This window comes from Mustela nigripes, chromosome 7 (assembly GCF_022355385.1).
Source record: "Mustela nigripes isolate SB6536 chromosome 7, MUSNIG.SB6536, whole genome shotgun sequence".
NCBI lineage: Eukaryota > Metazoa > Chordata > Mammalia > Carnivora > Mustelidae > Mustela > Mustela nigripes.
Genome location: NC_081563.1, coordinates 112,667,836 through 112,686,286, shown reverse-complemented (window position 1 = coordinate 112,686,286; position 18,451 = coordinate 112,667,836). Strand labels below are relative to the sequence as shown.

The 18,451-nt window shown below is 44.5% G+C and overlaps 1 protein-coding gene and 1 pseudogene across 1 annotated transcript in view; both read right to left on the bottom strand.

Moving 5' to 3' along the window:
- LOC132022414 (signal-regulatory protein beta-1-like) overlaps positions 1–12,694 on the bottom strand; it is a 21,900-nt pseudogene extending 9,206 nt beyond the window's left edge.
- A 4,777-nt stretch (positions 12,695–17,471) lies between these two features.
- Positions 17,472–18,451, bottom strand: part of LOC132022694 (signal-regulatory protein beta-1-like) — a 39,886-nt gene continuing 38,906 nt past the window's right edge. Inside the window, exon 6 of the mRNA XM_059407929.1 lies at positions 17,472–17,666. Coding sequence (XP_059263912.1) covers positions 17,617–17,666 — 50 coding nt within the window. The 3' untranslated portion in view covers positions 17,472–17,616. The remainder of the gene's footprint in view (positions 17,667–18,451) is intronic.

Here is an 18,451-nt window from a genome sequence, read left to right as displayed (position 1 = left end):
AAACTCCCTTCTCTTCTCTAACTCCCCTTGTCCTCCATGCTATTTGTTATGCTCCACAAATAAGTGAAACCATATGATAATTGACTCTCTCTGCTTGATTTACTTCACTCAGCATAATCTCTCCCAGTCCCGTCCATGTTGCTACAAAAGTTGGGTATTCATCCTTTCTGATGGAAGCATAATACTCCATAGTGTATATGGACCACATCTTCCTTATCCATTCGTCTGTTGAAGGGCATCTTGGTTCTTTCCACAGCTATAGCACCAAGAACAATAAGATACCTGGGAATAAACCTAACCCAAGAGGTAAAGGATCTGTACTCGAGGAACTATAGAACACTCATGACAGAAATCGGAGAAGACACAAAAAGATGGAAAAGCATTCCATGCTCATGGATCGGAAGAATAAACATTGTTAAAATGTTTATACTGCCTAGAGCAATCTATACTTTCAATGCCATTCCGATCAAAATTCCACCGGCATTTTTCAAAGAGCTGGAGCAAACAATACTAAAATTTGTATGGAATCAGAAGAGACCCTGAATTGCTAAGGAAATGTTGAAAAAGAAAAACAAAACTGGGGTCATCATGTTGCCTGATTTCAAGCTTTACTACAAAGCTGTAATCACCAAGATAGCATGGCACTGGCATAAAAACACATTGACCAGTGGAACAGAGTAGATAGCCCAGATATGGACCCTCAACTCTATGGTCAAATAATCTTCAACAAAGCAGGAAAAAATATGCAGTGGAAAAAAGACAGTCACAGTATTATTCTGAAACTGTTGACTGTATTCTCCTGTGCTGTACTCTCATCCCATGATTTACAGGGTGAAGAAGTTCTCTTTAATAATTTTTTTTATTATGTTATGTTAGTCACCATATAGTTTATCGTTAATTTTTGATGTAGTGTTCCATGATTCACTGTTTACCTATAACAAAAAATGTGCTTCATGCAATCCATGCCCTCTTTAATATCTATCACCGGGCTCACCCATCCCCCCACCCACTTCTCCTCAGTTTGATTCCCAGAGTCCATAGTCTTTCACTGTTCATCTCCCCCTCTGATTCTCCACCTCCTTCATTTTCTCCTTCCTTCTCTTAATGTCCTCCATGCTGTTCTTTATGTTCCACAAATAAGTGAAAGCATATGATAATTGTCTTTCTCTGTTTGACTTATTTCACTTAGCATTAGCTCCTCCAGTTCCACCCATGTTGATGCAAAAGTTGGGTATTCATCCTTTCTGATGGCCGAGTAATATTCCATTGTATATATGGATTACATCCTCTTTACCCATTCATCTGATGAATGGTATCTTGGCTCCTTCCACAGTTTGCCAAAATTCTCAACAAGATCCTAGCTAATAGGATCCAGCAGTATATTAAAAGGATTATCCATCACCACCAGGTGGGATTTATTCCTGGGAGGCAAGGGTGGTTCAACATTTGCATATCAATCAATGTGACAGAACACAGAAGTAAGAGAAGAGACAAGAACCACATAGTCCTCTCAATTGATGCAGAAAAAGCATTTGACAAAATACAGCATCCTTTCCTGATTAAAACTCTTCAGAATATAGGGATAGAGGGAACATTCTTCAATTTCACAAAAACCATCTATGAAAAGCCCACAGTGAATATCATTCTCAAAGGAGAAAAGCTGAGAACCATTCCCTTAAGATCAGGAACATGACAAGGATGCCCACTCTCGCTACTATTGCTCAACATAATACTGGATGTCCTAGCAATAGCAATCACTCCATGGTCAAATAATCTTCAACAAAGGAAGAAATTGGAAACATTTAGGGTGAATATCATGGGGGACTGAGAAGCAGGTTGTTCTTGGATCTCTGGGTGCCAGGCTTTGGAGTGAGCTCTAGCAGAGGACAGAGGCCTGAGAAAGGAAGAGGAACCTTAGACTTGGGAAGTAAGATAAAATCTGGGTATAGAAACACAGACATCTCCCCAACACACATTTCCTCGAATTGCCTTTGCCAAGGGAGTGCAAGAGGCAGAGATCCATCTGAGGACAAGATGTTGACATTTTTTTTTTTTTCAAATAGAGTTACTTTTTTGGGACAGTTTTACATTTAGAGAAAAATTGGAAAAAAATCACACAGAGTTCCAATATATAGGTACATACAGTTTCTTCTCTTTATAGCATTTTACAGTTATTTGTTGCATCTGTTATAATTAGTGAACCAATATTGGTACACTGTTATTAACCAAAATCCGTAGTTTGACTTTGTCTTAGCTTGGGCTGCTATAACAAATCAGCATAAACTGGATGCCTTGAAACAACAGAAACTTATTTCCCACAGTCCTGGAGCCTGGAAGTCTGAGATCAGGGTGCAATGATAGTTAGGTTGTGATGAGATCTCTCTTTGAAGTTGCAGAATGCCAACTACTTGTGTTTTCACCTGGTGAATGGAGTGAGCTGGCTGTCTGGCCCCTTTTCATGAAGGCAATGATCCCATTCATGAGGACTCCACCCTCATGACCTCATTATCTGCAAAGTCCCCACCTCCAAATCCCATGAGCATTGGAGAGGTACAAGTATTCAGTCCAGAAGAGATTTTTCTGGGTTTCACTCCATGTCCCTTTCTGTCCCAGAATTCCATGCAGTATACCACATTACATTTTCTTGTCATGTCTCTCTAGGCTCCTTTCAGCTGTGAGAGCTTCTTGGACTTTCCTTGATAGCAACAGCCTGACAGTTTTGCGTGCTGCTCAAATATATGTTGGAATGTCCCTCACTGCAATTTGTCGGATGCTTTTCTCATACACAGACTGGGGGAGTGGTTTTGGGGAGGAAGGTCATGTGGAAAAGTGTCATTTTTCATCACATTATATCAGGGAGCACACTGTGGCCGTGGTTTATGACTATTGGTGAACTTGTGATCACCTGGCTGGACTGTATTTGTCAGGTCTTCCCTCTGCAGTTACTCCCTATTCCTCCTTGCCATTCTGTCATCTTTGAAGGGGAGTCACACCAGTTCCTGCACTCCAGGAGTATGCAGTTAAGCTCCCTTCTGAGGGTGAAGTGTCTACAAAAATCATTTGGAACTGTGCTGTAGAGGAGAGCAAAGTTTATTAATTTTTTCAGTTATTTACTTATATCAATATTGGTCCAAAGATATTTATATGTGCGGTTATAATCGGTTTTAGTTAATTCAGGCAGCTATAACAAAACACCCCAGAATGGGTGCTTAGGAAACAAAAGAACATTCTTGTTCATAGTTGAAGAGGCTGGAGACTGAGATCATGGAACCAGTGTGGTTGAGACACGGCCCTCACAGATTTCTCCTTGTCTCCTCACATGGCTGAAGTGACTGGGATCCCTGGCGAGGGGGTCTCTTCTATAAGGGCTAATCCCACTCATGAGACTAGAGCACCCATAACCTGCCCACCTTCTGGAGCCAACCCCCCACCAACACCATCCCGTGGGATTGAGGATTCTAACACTCAGTTTTGTGGGGACTTGAACATTTAGATGATAACAGAACCAGATACACTTTACTTATTTGTTGCCCAAACTTTTGCACATTGGCCACTGGGAGCTCTTCCAGAAGGTTCCTGTAACTGATCCTGTACTCCGATCAGTGGGTTATTGTTTTGTTTTTTGAAAATCCACCTGCTTGCTTTCTGGAGCATATGAATTTCTGATAGAACTTTCAAACACAAAGAAGAGATAGTAGTATTTATTGAAATGGTTTTAGGTACATGTACCAGTATTGAATAAAGTGAAATGGTATGTTAAAATCCAACATCTGGTAGAAATTGATGTTTTCAATGACATGTTCCCCAATTTATGTTTTAAAAATGTGATGGCCTAACACAGGGCCATCATTGACTGGAAACTGAGGACTGAGTTTGTGTGGTGCAGACTGAAGAATGTCAGTCACCACAGGTCAGTTAAATACCATCAGTCTCTGAACTCATTTGCCACGAAGGAATTTTTCATGAGCAATTATGTACATGAAGTACAAACTTTGCTGTCAGCTGCTCCCCTCAGGCCGCAAATATCTATGTAGCCAACAGGTGTTCATCAGGATAAGTAAGCATCACGTCTTTTAAAGCCAGAAGTGGTAGTTCTCTGTGACTCTGTTATTCACTTTACCACAGACAGCAATGCAGGTGGTTGTGTTGTCTCCAGGTCTCCCAACAAGGGACCCAGGGACATTATACACAAGTGAATAGTAGCCAAAGGGAATTGGCACAAAGCTGAAAGTATGATAGGGAAAAGAGAAAAGATGAGGCTTCAGGTAAAGTTCAAATTGAATGGGAGTGGGGCTCATGAAGGTGTAGCTGCCACGGGAATGGTGATGGGGTGCTGGTCCCCAGTGTGTGGATATGCAGGCGGAGGAGCAGAGTGAGACAAGCTTACCACATCCTTGAAGAAGGTGGTGGGAGGGAGGGTGAAAATATCCCAAGGTTGTGACACCAGAAGTATTTAAATTCATATTGTAAGGATTTCATAACATTGAAAGTACAAGGGATGGAATAGTGGAAGCTAATCCCAATTGAGACTGAAGTAAGGTAATTCAGATGTTGGCCCTATATGGTCAACCATGTAATCAGAATAAGGCTTGCACTGTGCAAACTACTGATGAAGAGTCTTTACAAAAAAAACCAAAATGCTTCCCTTTTCAGTGTTTCTAATATTTGAAATGACAATACACCCAACAAATAATGGTTCTTTTTTTTTTTCAGTTTCCTATACATTCATCATTGACATTTGGAAAGTTTCTGTGTTTTAAAAAATGTTTTTAAAGGTCACATAAAAATTGTTATTCTCCCCGGTTTGTTGAGATCACTTTGCATGGTTTCAGCTGCACCATCATTGTTCTGTCCTGCACTATTGTGCAAAGTGAGCACTGCCTCCATTTATCATGTCAGCTAATCCTAAGTTCTAGGGAAACAGTTTAATTAGGTTATGAACTGTGAGAACACAGAGTGGGAGAAAGGACTTGATATTTTATACCGGGCGGTTTATGGAAGGGACTTTTTAATAAGGCAATGTTTAAACAGAGCTTCAAAGAGGAAGAGAGTGTCATGCAGATCTTTAGGAGGAAGAAACAGAGGAATGACACAGTTTGACTTCCATTGCCATGGAATCACTGTAGCTGAAACTGGAGAACCTGTAAGAGACGAGGAATGGTCCAGGAAGGTGTGCTGGTGGCCAGGACCAGGGAGCAGCCTTGGGGTGAGCAGTGTACAGATTCTGTGTGGAGCTCACTGGTTTTGGGAGGAGGCTTACACTCACTCCTGAGAACTTTTTGGGAATTTTTCAAGCAAGTTGTTAAACACTGTTAGCTTGCCATTGGTCATATTGGGAGTGTTGACACCACAGAAGTCCATGAGCACTACAAATCAGGCTTCTTTTCCTTTCCCTGAGTGGACTGCTTCACATTTACCATCTGGCCACTGGATCTAACATCTGAAGGTAGAACTGAATATGGGATATAAAGTAAGAAAACAGAAGATGGCTCCAGGCTTCTCAACTGCCAGCTCATGTACATGAGCAGTGGGGCTGGGAAGGATGAAGGTGACAGAAGAGCTAGTGTTCCCATCACAGGGAGAAGGGCATCTTGTCCCTGGGACTGAGGAGTAGGACATGTAGGCAAAGAGGAAGGAGAATCATTTCTCTTCTTCAAACCAGGATGAGATTCATTTTATTTAAGACCCAGTGAAGAACCTCAACAAGTCGGGAACATCTGGGAGTTGATAGAAATAATTCCCAAGAACGTGGACATGAGCATGTAGTTCATGGCCATAGTTACCAGAAGATGAATGAGAGGCACCTGGTATGTGTAGGTGGGACTTGTTTCTCACATTCAGACAGATATCTATGCATCAGTCCCCAGAGCAAGTTCCCATGATCCCTGCTGAGGACCTGGTATGAAGACCCAGCTCTAGGGTCATCAAGGATTGTGAGAAGGAGCAGAAGGGACTGTGGGCAGGTGGGTCTCTGGAAGAAGCAAGGTATTAGGACAGAGTTGGGAAGCTTCTAGTTGTTCCTTGTTTTTGGCTGGGCCCCTCCAGGAAGGAAGGAGGCAGCAGAGACTGAGGGTGCCATGAGGTAGGGGAGGAAGGGAGGATCTGTGGGTCACATGTTCACAGTTGATTATATGATCATCATTCCAGAAATGTTCCCCGTCTCTTATGTCCTCGGTGCTATTTTCCTCCTGGGACACCTGTTGTGAAAGGACAGGCAGCCCTGATAGAGGACTCTGACACTTAAGCTTTCTCTCTTGGGACTTGAACCCCCATCCCCATCCCCTCCAGTATGTCCCACAGAGGGTCATTGGAAGCTGTCCTCAGAGCAGCCCTCTGGCACCTGTCAGCAGTCCTCTAAAAGTGGATGTCTTGTGCCCAAAGGAGCCCCAGTACTCCATAATCTAGTGATGGTTTCCAAGGGTTCCTCCCACCCAGCTGCCTCTCATTCAGCCCCCTCTGCCCACTTCCTTCCCAGAAACCCTAGCACTCTGTCCACACTCTTCGACAGCCTCTGACCCTGCCCACATTTTATAGGCTAAATGCCCCCTCCACCAACACCTCAGGTCGTTGGGACACCTGAGACTCCTGAGATGTGTCACATACTCTTGACTCCAGTTGGGTGCTGACCCCGTGTGACCTATGGGCTGCCCCTCTCCCTGACCTGGCTTTTCTGGGACTAAACGTGGCCTGTCCTCCCTGACCCACAACTTAAAATCCGGTGCTCGCTTCTTGTGGACATAGATGGCAGAGATAGTGATGAGCAGCAGCAGCTTCAGGCCCAGGGTGACAGCCATCAGGAATGGAGTAGATGGCCTTGACTCTGCAAAAGAAGGGATAGGAGGCACCATCAGAGGAGGGCACACTGGAGTTCATTCTCTGGGTCCTCCACTTACTCTCTAAGGACCTATTTAGCCAGAGTGACTCCATCTTGGTTAAAAGCCATTTTGTTGTTTGTGCAGTAAAACTTAAACTGACCCTGCCGCCCGGGCCCCCACCCCCACCCCAAGGAACTTACTTAGAATCAAGTCTGGGAAACCAGTAAAGTATGGTCAGCTAGTTCCTAATAACAGAGCCCAGAATATAAGGCCAGGTCGGCCAGTTCTTGATAACAGAGCCCAGAATACAAGGATGAGTCGGGCCAGGTGGAGACATCCAATCAGTAAGAAACACACATACTTTTCCCCTAACCACCAAAGAATGTAAACCCCGCTGTTTGGGTGCCAATCTTGAGCACCAATTCTGACCAGAGTAATAGGTTAGGTCAAACAGCTACTATAGGGTAAATTATAATTCAATTGGCCACCTGCGTGTGACCTAACATGACTACAATCTCATTGGCCACCTATGTGTGGCCAGACTTTGCTCTATAAAAGGTAGTCTGAAAGCTGGGGAGGGGTCACCCTCTTTGGAGGCAGCCCTGACCGGTCAGTCAGTCAATTCTTAAGCCTGTAAGCTGGGGATGGTCCCTCTCTTCAGAGACGGCCCTGGCCGGTCAGTCTGACTTCTAATACTTATCATAAAATAAAGCTTTAAATAACTTTCACTTTGTCTCAGTCTTATTTCATTTAATAATGGACCTAACAACTCTATCTGAAGTGACTCAGGCTTATCAACGCTCTGAAGCTCATGAATTCTTCCCCTGCTCAAGGCAGAATTCAGGGTAAGATGTTCCTTAGCTCACTCACCCCTTTCTCACTGCCAGGTGTCCTTCTTGGGGGAAGAGGTGGGAAGAACGAGCCCTCAGGAATGGGTAAGGTTGGTTTACTGGATTGGTTCTCACACCCAATGGGGCAGGTCATACAGCCTCTTTCTGATGAGCCAACAGTTTCAGTTTTCAGATGGTGGACAGATGAGGTGGTTCAGACCCAGGGAAACCCCTCACTGCTGGCCTGCAGGATGACTCTGAGACCTTGTCTTTGGACCAGGACAAAGTCAAACTCTCTGGGTCATAGGACGAAGTGTCCACCTGTCCTCAAGTGGAGTGAGAACTGTTCTCACGGTCAGTGGGGTGCAAGGCTGCCCTGCTTTGCTTCATAAACACAGTTTGACGACTCCCGTGTACAGAGGTGAGGAGGGAGTCCTCACAATGACCTGACCTCAGGAGACCTGCTTGCTGGACAATACCCTCAGGAGGCAAGAAAATGCAGTCTAATGCTCAGGAGAATTTCAAGCACCATCCAGCTCACCTGGACCCCATTGCCACTGTTAACTGATGTCTTTCTGTTGGACATAGATTGTTGGATCTGGAAGGACAGCTTCCGATTTTGTTATTTTATACATAGACCCATTTTTGTTTTTATATTTGAATTGAAAGAATCCAAATATTTGTTTGAAATATATAGAGTAATCTTAAAGGAAAGAGTAGGGCCTCACCATATTTGCCCCTGGCATGTTAGAGAATAACAGGTCTCTTCTGGGTGGGGCCCCTGGACTTTTTCTGAGGTGAAAGAGCTGTATTGCCCATGTTTGCTCCTGTTTCTAGAGGGGAGCCGGCAGCAGAAGGCTGGAGGAAGTGGGGTACAGAGGGTAAGCCAATCCTTTAAATTTAAAACAACTCACAAAGAGCATTCACCTGGCTACCTCTCTGTCAGTGGCTGAGGCTTGCCATGCTGAATTGTGTCAACATCTCCCTAGCCAGTCCTGCCTCCTTCACGCTCTCACACAGGTAGATCGAGCAGCACCCACAGTGAGCTTTCTCTTTTCTCATATCATCTGAGAGTCTCCCTCCCAGGTCACCTGATGTGTGGAGTTTCTCTGGTTGGGGGCTGGAAAGCCAGCTCCAGTGGGCATGTTTGGACCAGGATCTCCATCTGCCAGCTGGTCATGAGGCCCCCAGCCCTGTGGGAGGTAGAGCAGGGTAGGTGTTGATTTGGCCTGCTCTTGTCACTGCTGAAACCTCACTGTAGTGACCAGGGCTGGTGTAAGCTGGTGTAATGCCATTTCCTGGCATTCTGGAAATGAGAACTATGGGTTCATTCAAGAACTATGGGTTGGCTGGCTGTTGCTGGGGGAGAAGCTATTGGACTTGCAGGTGAATTTCACTGGCTGCTCCGGCAAGGCCCTGGCCTCGGGGCCGGACACCACACAGGGAGAGAGGGTTTGGCTACAAGAGGAGCAGTTGTGAACAGTAAGCATGCCTGTGGTCCTTAGCACTCAGGATACGTGTGAGGCGCTATGGAGAACCCGCCACCCTTCTGAGATTGTGTGGAAGGCTGTGTCCTCTCATCCTCACACAGAGGAGGTCCTGAGGTTCCAGAGATAAAGTCTGAGTCAGGGGCAGGTCCAAGGTGCAGTTGCAGGCCCAATTTCAACTCCCCCCCCCTCACTTCTCTGCCTGGTGGCTTCCCATCAATCTGGACACAGGAAGGACGTTTTTGATGGGTCTGACTGCTGGCATCAACCGTTACTAGCAGCCTCCCTGCAAACCTCATTGAGGTCAGAGAGTGTATGCAACAGAATGGAGGGGACAGGGGACCCCCAAGAAAGCCAGAACCAGGCTGGCCAGCTGACCCCAAGTGGGGCTGTGGCACAGCATGGCTCCTCCTCTGACATGGGACACGATGCATTTCTCCTTCCCAGGATTGCAGGGAGAGGCAACTAAGGGAATGCAAGTAGTTTTGCTTGGAATTTATCACTGGAAATGCAGATGGAAAAGAGCAGATGAATTAGAGAGTGGCTGACAGTAACCTCAGTCTCATTATAGTGTTAAAATCCCCCTCTGAATATTCGTGCCAGCCCTAATATGGAGAGCCTACTTGCCCCTGTTCTGCATTATGACTTTGGAAATAATTCCCTGTGATCCCTTACCTATAAAACAAAGACAGATTTGTAAGGGAACTTCTCCTGGGTGGTCTCTGTCTCTCCCTCACCAAGGAGCCAAGCTACTTTGGTCCAGTTACAACAGGACTGCTCCTTAACGGTCATTGTATCCCAAGGGGACTTCCTGTCGTCTCCAGCTGTCTCATCCACAACAGAATAAATGTCCCACCTTCTCCAGCCCGACAGTGACAGCCACCCTCCTTTTCCATCTGACATTCTCATTGCAAGTGGTTATGGGGAGGGGTCCCTCCGCGTGTCCAGACATATTGACTCAACAACAAGAGAGGGAAGATGTGGGGTCCTGACAGCTGAGTCTAGAATGTGAATTCTCGCTGATGGAGCCGAATGCCCTCCAGGTTGAGCCTCCCAATCATCCTTTGTCTTCAGAGCCAGGAATGGGGTGTCCGGTGTTGCTGGGATTGTGGGGGCCTCTCTGCTCTGTCAGGCCTGTGCCCCAGGCTGCTCAGTGATGGAGAAACACAACCCAACTGGGAAAAGACTCTGGATGCTCTTACATGTGAGAAGACGTGTCCTCCAGGAACAGGCTCGACACTTCACCAGATGTTTGCATACCTGTCTGATCTCGGGGTGCAAAGCTAGCCCACCTCTTCCCGTATTTTCTTAATGTTTACTGCTGAAAAAGAGAACCACACAAGATTTATAAAAGCTTCAAGGAGAGGGTGGGCACTTTCTCCCACTTTGACCTGTGCAGTGAGTGTGCAGAGGGCAGGGTTGTGAGTCAGGCTGTGGCTCACTCCCCTGCTCAGGTCGGATCTGCTGAGCCTCAGTGTCATCTGTAAATGGGCTGAGATGGTCCCTCCAGCTTCAACCATTCTCAAACAGGGCAACCCCTGTGTGGGCAGGTTGAGGAAGAGGAAGGAGAGCTCTCCCAGGAGGAACAGATCTATCTGGTGCTGGAGCCACATACTAGCACTGGTGCCCAGTCAAGCAACATACCACTGGGAACTCCTGTAACACCTGCACAATCAGGATAAAACCACCTGCATGCCTATGTCCAGGAGCTGAGGGGAGATTCAGTGCTCTTATGGGACTCACTACCTGAATTGCACGATCCTTTTCGGACAGACCCACAATAAATACACAGCCTCTGGCAACTTCTCCATCCTGGGCTCTCAGTGTAAACAGTGAGCTTATACCTCTTCTCACTATGATTCTTCTACATTGAAAGAAAGACATATCCCAGCAACCTGCCCTGGGTGCATTCGTCCACAGGAATGGAAGGGAAGGTGAGCTTCATGAGAAAGGAGCCCTTCCCTGTTTTGTTTTCTACTTCCCTGGCACACAGACCAGAGCCTGCGCAAAGCAGGTGCTCAGTTAGTGTTGAGTCGAGAAGAGTCAGCCACATGGAGGAGACACTCTCTGGAGGCAGGAGTAAGATTGGGTCATATGACCAGGCAAGTCTCTTAGACTGTAAGTCCCTCATCCCTGGAACCAGAGGGCTGGTCAAGATTGGAAAAGGCGACAGCTGTGGACCCACAGACTGGGGTTCTAGACTTTCCCACCATTTATCAGGGGCCTTGAGCAAGCATCAGGACCTCCCCAGGCCTCAACTTCTCTGATTCATGGAAGGGGCTGAAGTCGGGGACGCCCACCGCAAGGCCTGATTCTTAGCTGTTGGTCAGATAATGGAGGACATTCTTATTGACTTGCTATCACAACCAGGGGACATAGGAGGCCCAGGCCATACTCACTGCTCACAGTGACCAGAGTGCCTTGTCCAGACTTAAATTCCACATCATCAGGAGTCCCTTTCAGGAACTTCACACAGTAGTAGGTTCTGGTGTCTGCTGGTGTGAAGTTACTGATGCGGATGGAAAAGTCTGTGTTGTTTCTCCTTGTGACGTCTGAAGCATTTGTTACTCGGGGGAAGTGGCCTCTTTTGAAACTGAAGATTAACTCCTGGCCTGGCCCTGCCCCTCTGAACCACTGAACTGGCCCAAAGGGGAGCAAGGAGGTCATGGTACAGCACAGAGTGGCTGTCTGGCTGGCTGTGACAGACACTGACTTGTCAGGCTATATCACCTGCAGCCCCGCCTCACCCACCACACCTGGAGAGAAAACAGAGCAGTGGTCTACTCATCCTGCCATGATCCTGTGCGTCTCCTCACATGTTTAGGCACAACAGTTCCCTGAGAGAGTGCGACCAGTAGCAGCCCTCGCCCGAGCCTGTAAAGGGAGATCCCATCACAACTGAGGAAACAAAGACACAGAGAGGCTCAATGATGTTGCACTGACGCTTTTGAATTTTCAGCTGGGTTTCCTGCCTTGGTGACTAGCTAGTCTCTGGAGACATTGAGAAACACAAACTCATTAAGTGAAATTATAGTACATGTTAAACTTCAGTAACGATTTGCCACCTAGGAAACATGCAGCACATCATTAACAAGAGTTTGGGGGTACACACAGCACAGTGGAACTCGGGAGACCTCTGCCTCTGTTGTGGGATATCTCTCCTTCTGTTTGCCTCTCTGTTTCTGATGTTTCTGCACATGGCCTCCACTGAAGAGCCATTCAGCATAACATGGTTAACAAGATGTTATGCTTGTGTTTTAAGCTGTGGAGCTGAGTGGGCTGAACATGAACCCCAGTAGCTCCACTGACTTAAGTAGGTGGCACTGAGCTGGTTGCTCTCTCTGCCTCAGTTTCCCCATCTGCAAGTCAGGAGTACAGTCCTAGCTCCAAGGCAGGCCTTCTGCGGAGGGTCTGGGTAGCACACCTGTGTTTACTTCGAGGCCCTAAATGCCCAGGGGCAGGGAGTGGTTGAGGAGGCATGGAAAGGGGAGTCTCCCTCAAGGCAGTGCTCACCTGTGAGTCCCAACAGCAGAACCAGCAGCAGATGAGGAAGAGAGCACATTGTGGAGGCCTGAGGGTCCCGCTTTCTGCAAATGTGTATGCTAGGGTGATGGGGCCTCTGTTCTGTGGGGAGAAACAGCCCGCCCCATCTGTGATAGAAGAGGAAGGAAGCATCTATGATGCAGTAACAGGGTGGTGAGGCAGTGATCTGCTTCTGGATTGTGAAACAGACATCAGGCAGGGAGGCCTCACATGGTAAGAGGGGCCACTTCTTATATTTTGGTTTTTTAAATTTTTAATTATAATCATGTTTTGTTAGTCACCATATAGTACATCATTAGTTTTTGATGTACTGTTCCATGATTCATCGTTTGCGTATAACACCCAGAGCCCCATGCAATCCGTGCCCTCCTTAATAAGCATCAGTGGGCTCACCCATCCCCCCACTCCCCACCCCTTACAACCCTTTGTTTGTTTCCTGGAGTCCAAATCTCTCATTGGTGGTATCCTGCTCTGATCCCTTTCCCCAACTTTTTTTCCCTCCTGTTCCTAATGTCCTCCATGCTATTCCTTATGTTCCACAAATAAGTGAAAGCATATGATAGTTGACTTTCTCTGACTTATTTAACTCAGTATAATCTCCACATCCACCCATGTTGATGCAAAAGTTGGGTATTCATGCTTTCTGATGGCTGAGTAATATTCCATTGTATGTATGAATCACATTTCCTTTATCCATTCATCTGTTGAAGGGCATCTTGGTTCTTTCCACAGTGTGGCTATTGTGGATATTGCTGCTATGAACACTGGGGTGCCTGTGGCCTTTCTTTTCATTACATCTGTATCTTTGAGGTAAATGCCCAGTAGGGCAACTGCTGGGCTGTAGGGTAGCTCTAATTTTCTACTTTTTGAGGAACCACCACACTGTCTTCCACAAGGGCTGTACCAACTTGTGTTCCCATAAACAGTGTGAGATGGTTGCCCTTTCTCCACAACCACTCTAGCATTTGTTGTTTCTTCTCTTGTCAGTTTTTGCAATTCTAACTGGTCTAAGGTGATATCTCAATATGGTTTTAATTTTAATTTTCCTGATGGCTAATGATGATGAGCATTTTTTCATGTGTCTATTAGACATTTGTATGTCTTCTTTGGAGAAGTGTCTGTTCACATCTTGTGCCCATTTTTTGACTTATTTGTTCTCTGGAAGTTGAGTTTGAGAAGTTTTTTTTTTTTTAAAGATTTTATTTATTTATTTGACAGACAGAGATCACAAGTAGGCAGAGAGGCAGGCAGAGAGAGAGAAGGAAGCAGGCTCCCCGCTGAGCAGAGAGCCCGATGTGGGACTCGATCCCAGGACCCTGAGATCATGACCTGAGCCGAAGGCAGCGGCCCAACCCACTGAGCCACCCAGGCGCCTGAGAAGTTCTTTATAGATCTTGGATACCAGCCCTTTATCTATAGTGTCATTTGCAAATATCTTCTCCAATTCCGTGGGTTGTCTCTTTGTTTGTTGTTGACTGTTACCTTTGCTGTGCAGAAGTTTTTATTTTGATGAAGTCCTAAAAGTTCATTTTCCTCTGTTTCCCTTGCCTTTGGAGACATGTCTTAAAAGAAGTGGCTGTGGCCAATGTCAAAGAGGTTACTGCCTATGCCCTCCTCTAGAATTTTGATGGTATCCTGTCTCACATTGAGGTCTTTCATCCATTAGATTTTAAGCTAAAGACCATAGTTAGAGATACAGAAGGACACTATATCATTATAGTGGGGATCTGACGATTGTAAATATCTATGGTCCCAACATGGGTACAATCAACTATAAAAGGCAACTGCTAACCAAAATAAAGAAACATATTGATAATAAAACATTAATACAGGAGATCTCAACACTCCACTCTCAGTAATGGACAGATCCATCTAAGCAGAAAATCAACAAAGAAACAAGAGTTTTGAATAACACACTGGAACAGATGGACTTCATAGATACATACAGAACATTCCACCCTAAACCAATGGAATACTCATTCTTCTCAGTGCACATGGAACTTTCTACAGAATAGACCAGATTCTGGGTCACAAATTAGGTCTCAACCAATACCAAAATACTGAGATTATTGCCTGCAATGTCTCAGACCACGGGGCTTTGCAACTGGAACTCAATCACAAGAAAAAATTTGGAAGAAATTCTTCTTATGTTTCAGAGAGAGTGGACAGATCCAGCAGAAATGATGATTCCTGCCCACCTGGGGCTGTTTTCTGCACTGGGATCCTCCCCCACATCTTGAGGTCTTCTTGGTGATTCTCTACTTGGGAGCCCCAGGCCAAGAAGGATCAGCAGTTGGGGACTGTGTCCCATCTCCTGAGCTCTGGACACCTGGGGGTGGTTGGCTTGTGGCCTCATTCTGCACCAGCTTCCAATAAGAGTTACTGAGCTGGAGAAAGAAATGGGTTCATAAGGGCCCAGGAAATTTGGGGGTCAAATGAGGTCAGCTCCAGAAACGACTCCTTATTCCAACCCTTTATTGATGGAATAGTAAACTTAGCCCAAATGCACAGTTCAGTGAGGACTTCATAATCTGTATTTGCTTAGGGTATGTGGTTGGTTCAGTTTGTGAAGCAAGCAACTCTTGATATTGGGGTTGTGAGTTTGGGTCCCAAGTTCACTGTAGAGATTACTTAAAAAAAAATCATTAAAAAAAAAGTTGTATGTGCTTGCCTCCAACAAAAAACATCTTTTCTCCCTCTTTCAGGAGAGGAAGTGGGTTATATGTTCCAGAGATTACTCTCCCAGGCATTTATCTGAGCATAATGAAGGCCATAGCTTCACATAGTCTCTGTGTGAATGTTTATAGCAGCTTTTTTCATAATGGAAAAAAAATTGGAATCATGCAAAAATATCCAGTGATAAGTGAACAGTTGAACAAACTGTGGTGTATTCCTACCAGGAAATATTACACAGCAATAAAAAGGAATAACTTATTTACATGTGCACAGCTTGTGAGATTCCAAAGGCATTATGTGGAGTGAACAAGATCACTCTTAAAATGTCCATACTGTGGGACTCCACTTCCACAATATTCTTGAAGTTATAGAAAACATATTGGCATGTGCCAGAGGTTTGGGTGGTGGGGCTCGATGTCATAAAAGAGGCTAGCACAAGGGTGAGCTCTGGGGCCATGGTATTGTTCTGTACCCTGAATATGGTGTTGGTTACCCAACACATGAGCAGATCAACACACACAAAAGCTTGGAATGTTACACGGTTGAGACACTTGATATAATAAGCACTGGGTGTCATATGTTACTGATGAATCACTAAATTCTACCCCTGAAACTAACACTACACTATATGTAAACTAACTCTGATTTACATAAAATCTTGAAGGAAAAAAGGATTGAGTATAAAACAAAATGTCATTGCCATTATAATGTGGACACTAATTATGACATTATCTAAATTTAAAATATGAAGGGGGTAGGGTAGAAATATGCACATGTAGTGTTGTTTCCATAGTAACAGAGCATTGCATCCCCATCATCCATCTTCCCACTGGGAAGACAGTTAATAATGCCCATGGGTGAGAAGTCAAGAAGAGAAAATATATGCATGCTCTATGAGATCTGGTTATAGAATCTGGAAGAATCAGTTAAAAATTATCAATTAAAGGAGTGGAAAATGGTTGCCTCTGGGAGGTGGAAAATAGTGGGAGGTCGGGAGACTCCAGTTTTCACACATAGAAAGTATAGAACTATTTGCCTGTTGAAGCATGTGCATGTGTAACTTTAATGAAGGTAAAAACTAACCTAGGTGAGATGATTGATGTTGTAAGAGTTACACAGAAGGGAATGTCCGTACAGTAGTCTGAGTGTGATAAACCTGATGGATAGAAGATCAATGTTCAAAACTCAATTACATTCTCATACAGAAGTCACAAACCCGTAATAATATATTTTTTAAAGTTTCTTTTTATTTATTTTCAACATAACAGTATTCATTATTTTTGCACCACACCCAGTGCTCCATGCAATCCATTCCATCTCCAATACCCACCACCTGGTTCCCCCAACCTCCCACCCCACCGCCACTTCAAACACCTCAGATTGTTTTTCAGAGTCCATAGTCTCCCATGGTTCACCTCCCCTTCCAATTTCCCCCAACTCCCTTCTCCTCTCTAACTCCCCTTGTCCTCTATGCTATTTGTCATGCTCCACAAATAAGTGAGACCATATGATAATTTTAAAGATTCTGTACACCAGAAAGTATTAAAGATAGCTCTATGGATTGCATGGAACACTGGGTGTGGTGCAAAAGCAATGAATACTGTTACGCTGAAAAGAAATAAAAAAAAAATAGATAGCTCTAAGTAAGGATGCAAAAGCACATCATGGGACTAAAAAAAAACCACAAAAACAAAAAAACAAAAAGCCCTGTAAACTGGTGAGCTGAAAGTCATCAGAGAAAATCTAAAACACCTCATGTCCGTGAGCGGCAAAACTCAGTGTCAGAAAGATGTCAATTTGCACACATGGATATACAAAGTGAAATCAATCAAATCATAATTTTAAGAGGGTTTTTAATGAAACTTGACAAAGTGATTCTAACTTGCATCTGGGCCAAGGAGAGCCATAGCAGTTCTGAACAACAAGATGAGGTGGGAAGTTTTGCCCAAAAGAGGTATTGAAACATATTATAAAGCTGTTCTAATTGGGACAGAGCAGTTTTTAAATACACACAAACACACGTGTGTGTGTGTGTGTATATATATATATATATATATATATATATATATATAGTATCAGCAAAACTCTAATTGACATAAATACATGTTCTTCAGTGGAGCTCTGATGAAATCTTTTTTATGCACATAAAAATGTGATTGTCCATCTTCTTGCTGCTTTGTTGTTACAGTTCTTTAAATATCCTCTCAGCCATTGCAAACTTCTTTTTAGAGGGCCGGACAGTAAATGCCTTATGGCTGCCGCCCTTCAGGTCTGGGCTGCAATCACTTCTCTCTGAAACCTCAGCCTGAAAGAAGCTATCGATTATAAACTTGATTAGTACAAACAGGCAGTTGTCCCCAATCCAAGTCCTTCATTAGATTTCACGTGACAATTATTTTGTCCCAGTCAATAACCTTCCTTTTCTTTTTATTAACAGCATCTTTTGAAGAATAAAAGTCTTAAAGCTCATGAAGTCAAATGGATCAATGTTTTCCTTTATTGATTGTGTTTCCCCATCTTATCTATAAACTGTCTGCTAACCCAAGACCAAAAAGATTGAGTTTTGTGCCTCCCCCACAGTTTTTTCTAGAAGCTTTATTGCTTCATATTTTATATTTAGGTGTGATCCATCTGATCATTGTTCATAGTATTTTTGGTGTGTTGTTCACTAATATTGTTATTAGGTAATATTATTTTAGGAAGGAGATTATGCTGAGTGAAATAAGTCAGAGTAGGTCAATATACCTTCACTTATTTGTGGAACATAAGGAATAGCATGGAGGACATTAAGAGAAGGAAGGGAAAAATGAAGGGGGCAGAGAATCAGAGGGGGAGAGAACTATGGACTCTGGGAAACAAACTGAGGGTTATAGAAGGGAGGAGGGTAGGGGGACAAGTGAGCCCAGTGATGGGTATTAAGGGGGGCACAGATTGCATGGAGCACTGGGTGTTATATGCAAACAATGAATCATGGAACACTACATCAAAAACTAATGATGTGGAGGAGGAGTCAAGATGGCAGAGAAGTAGCAGGCTGAGACTACTTCAGCTAGCCGGAGATCAGCTAGATAGCTTATCTAAAGATTGCAAACACCTGAAA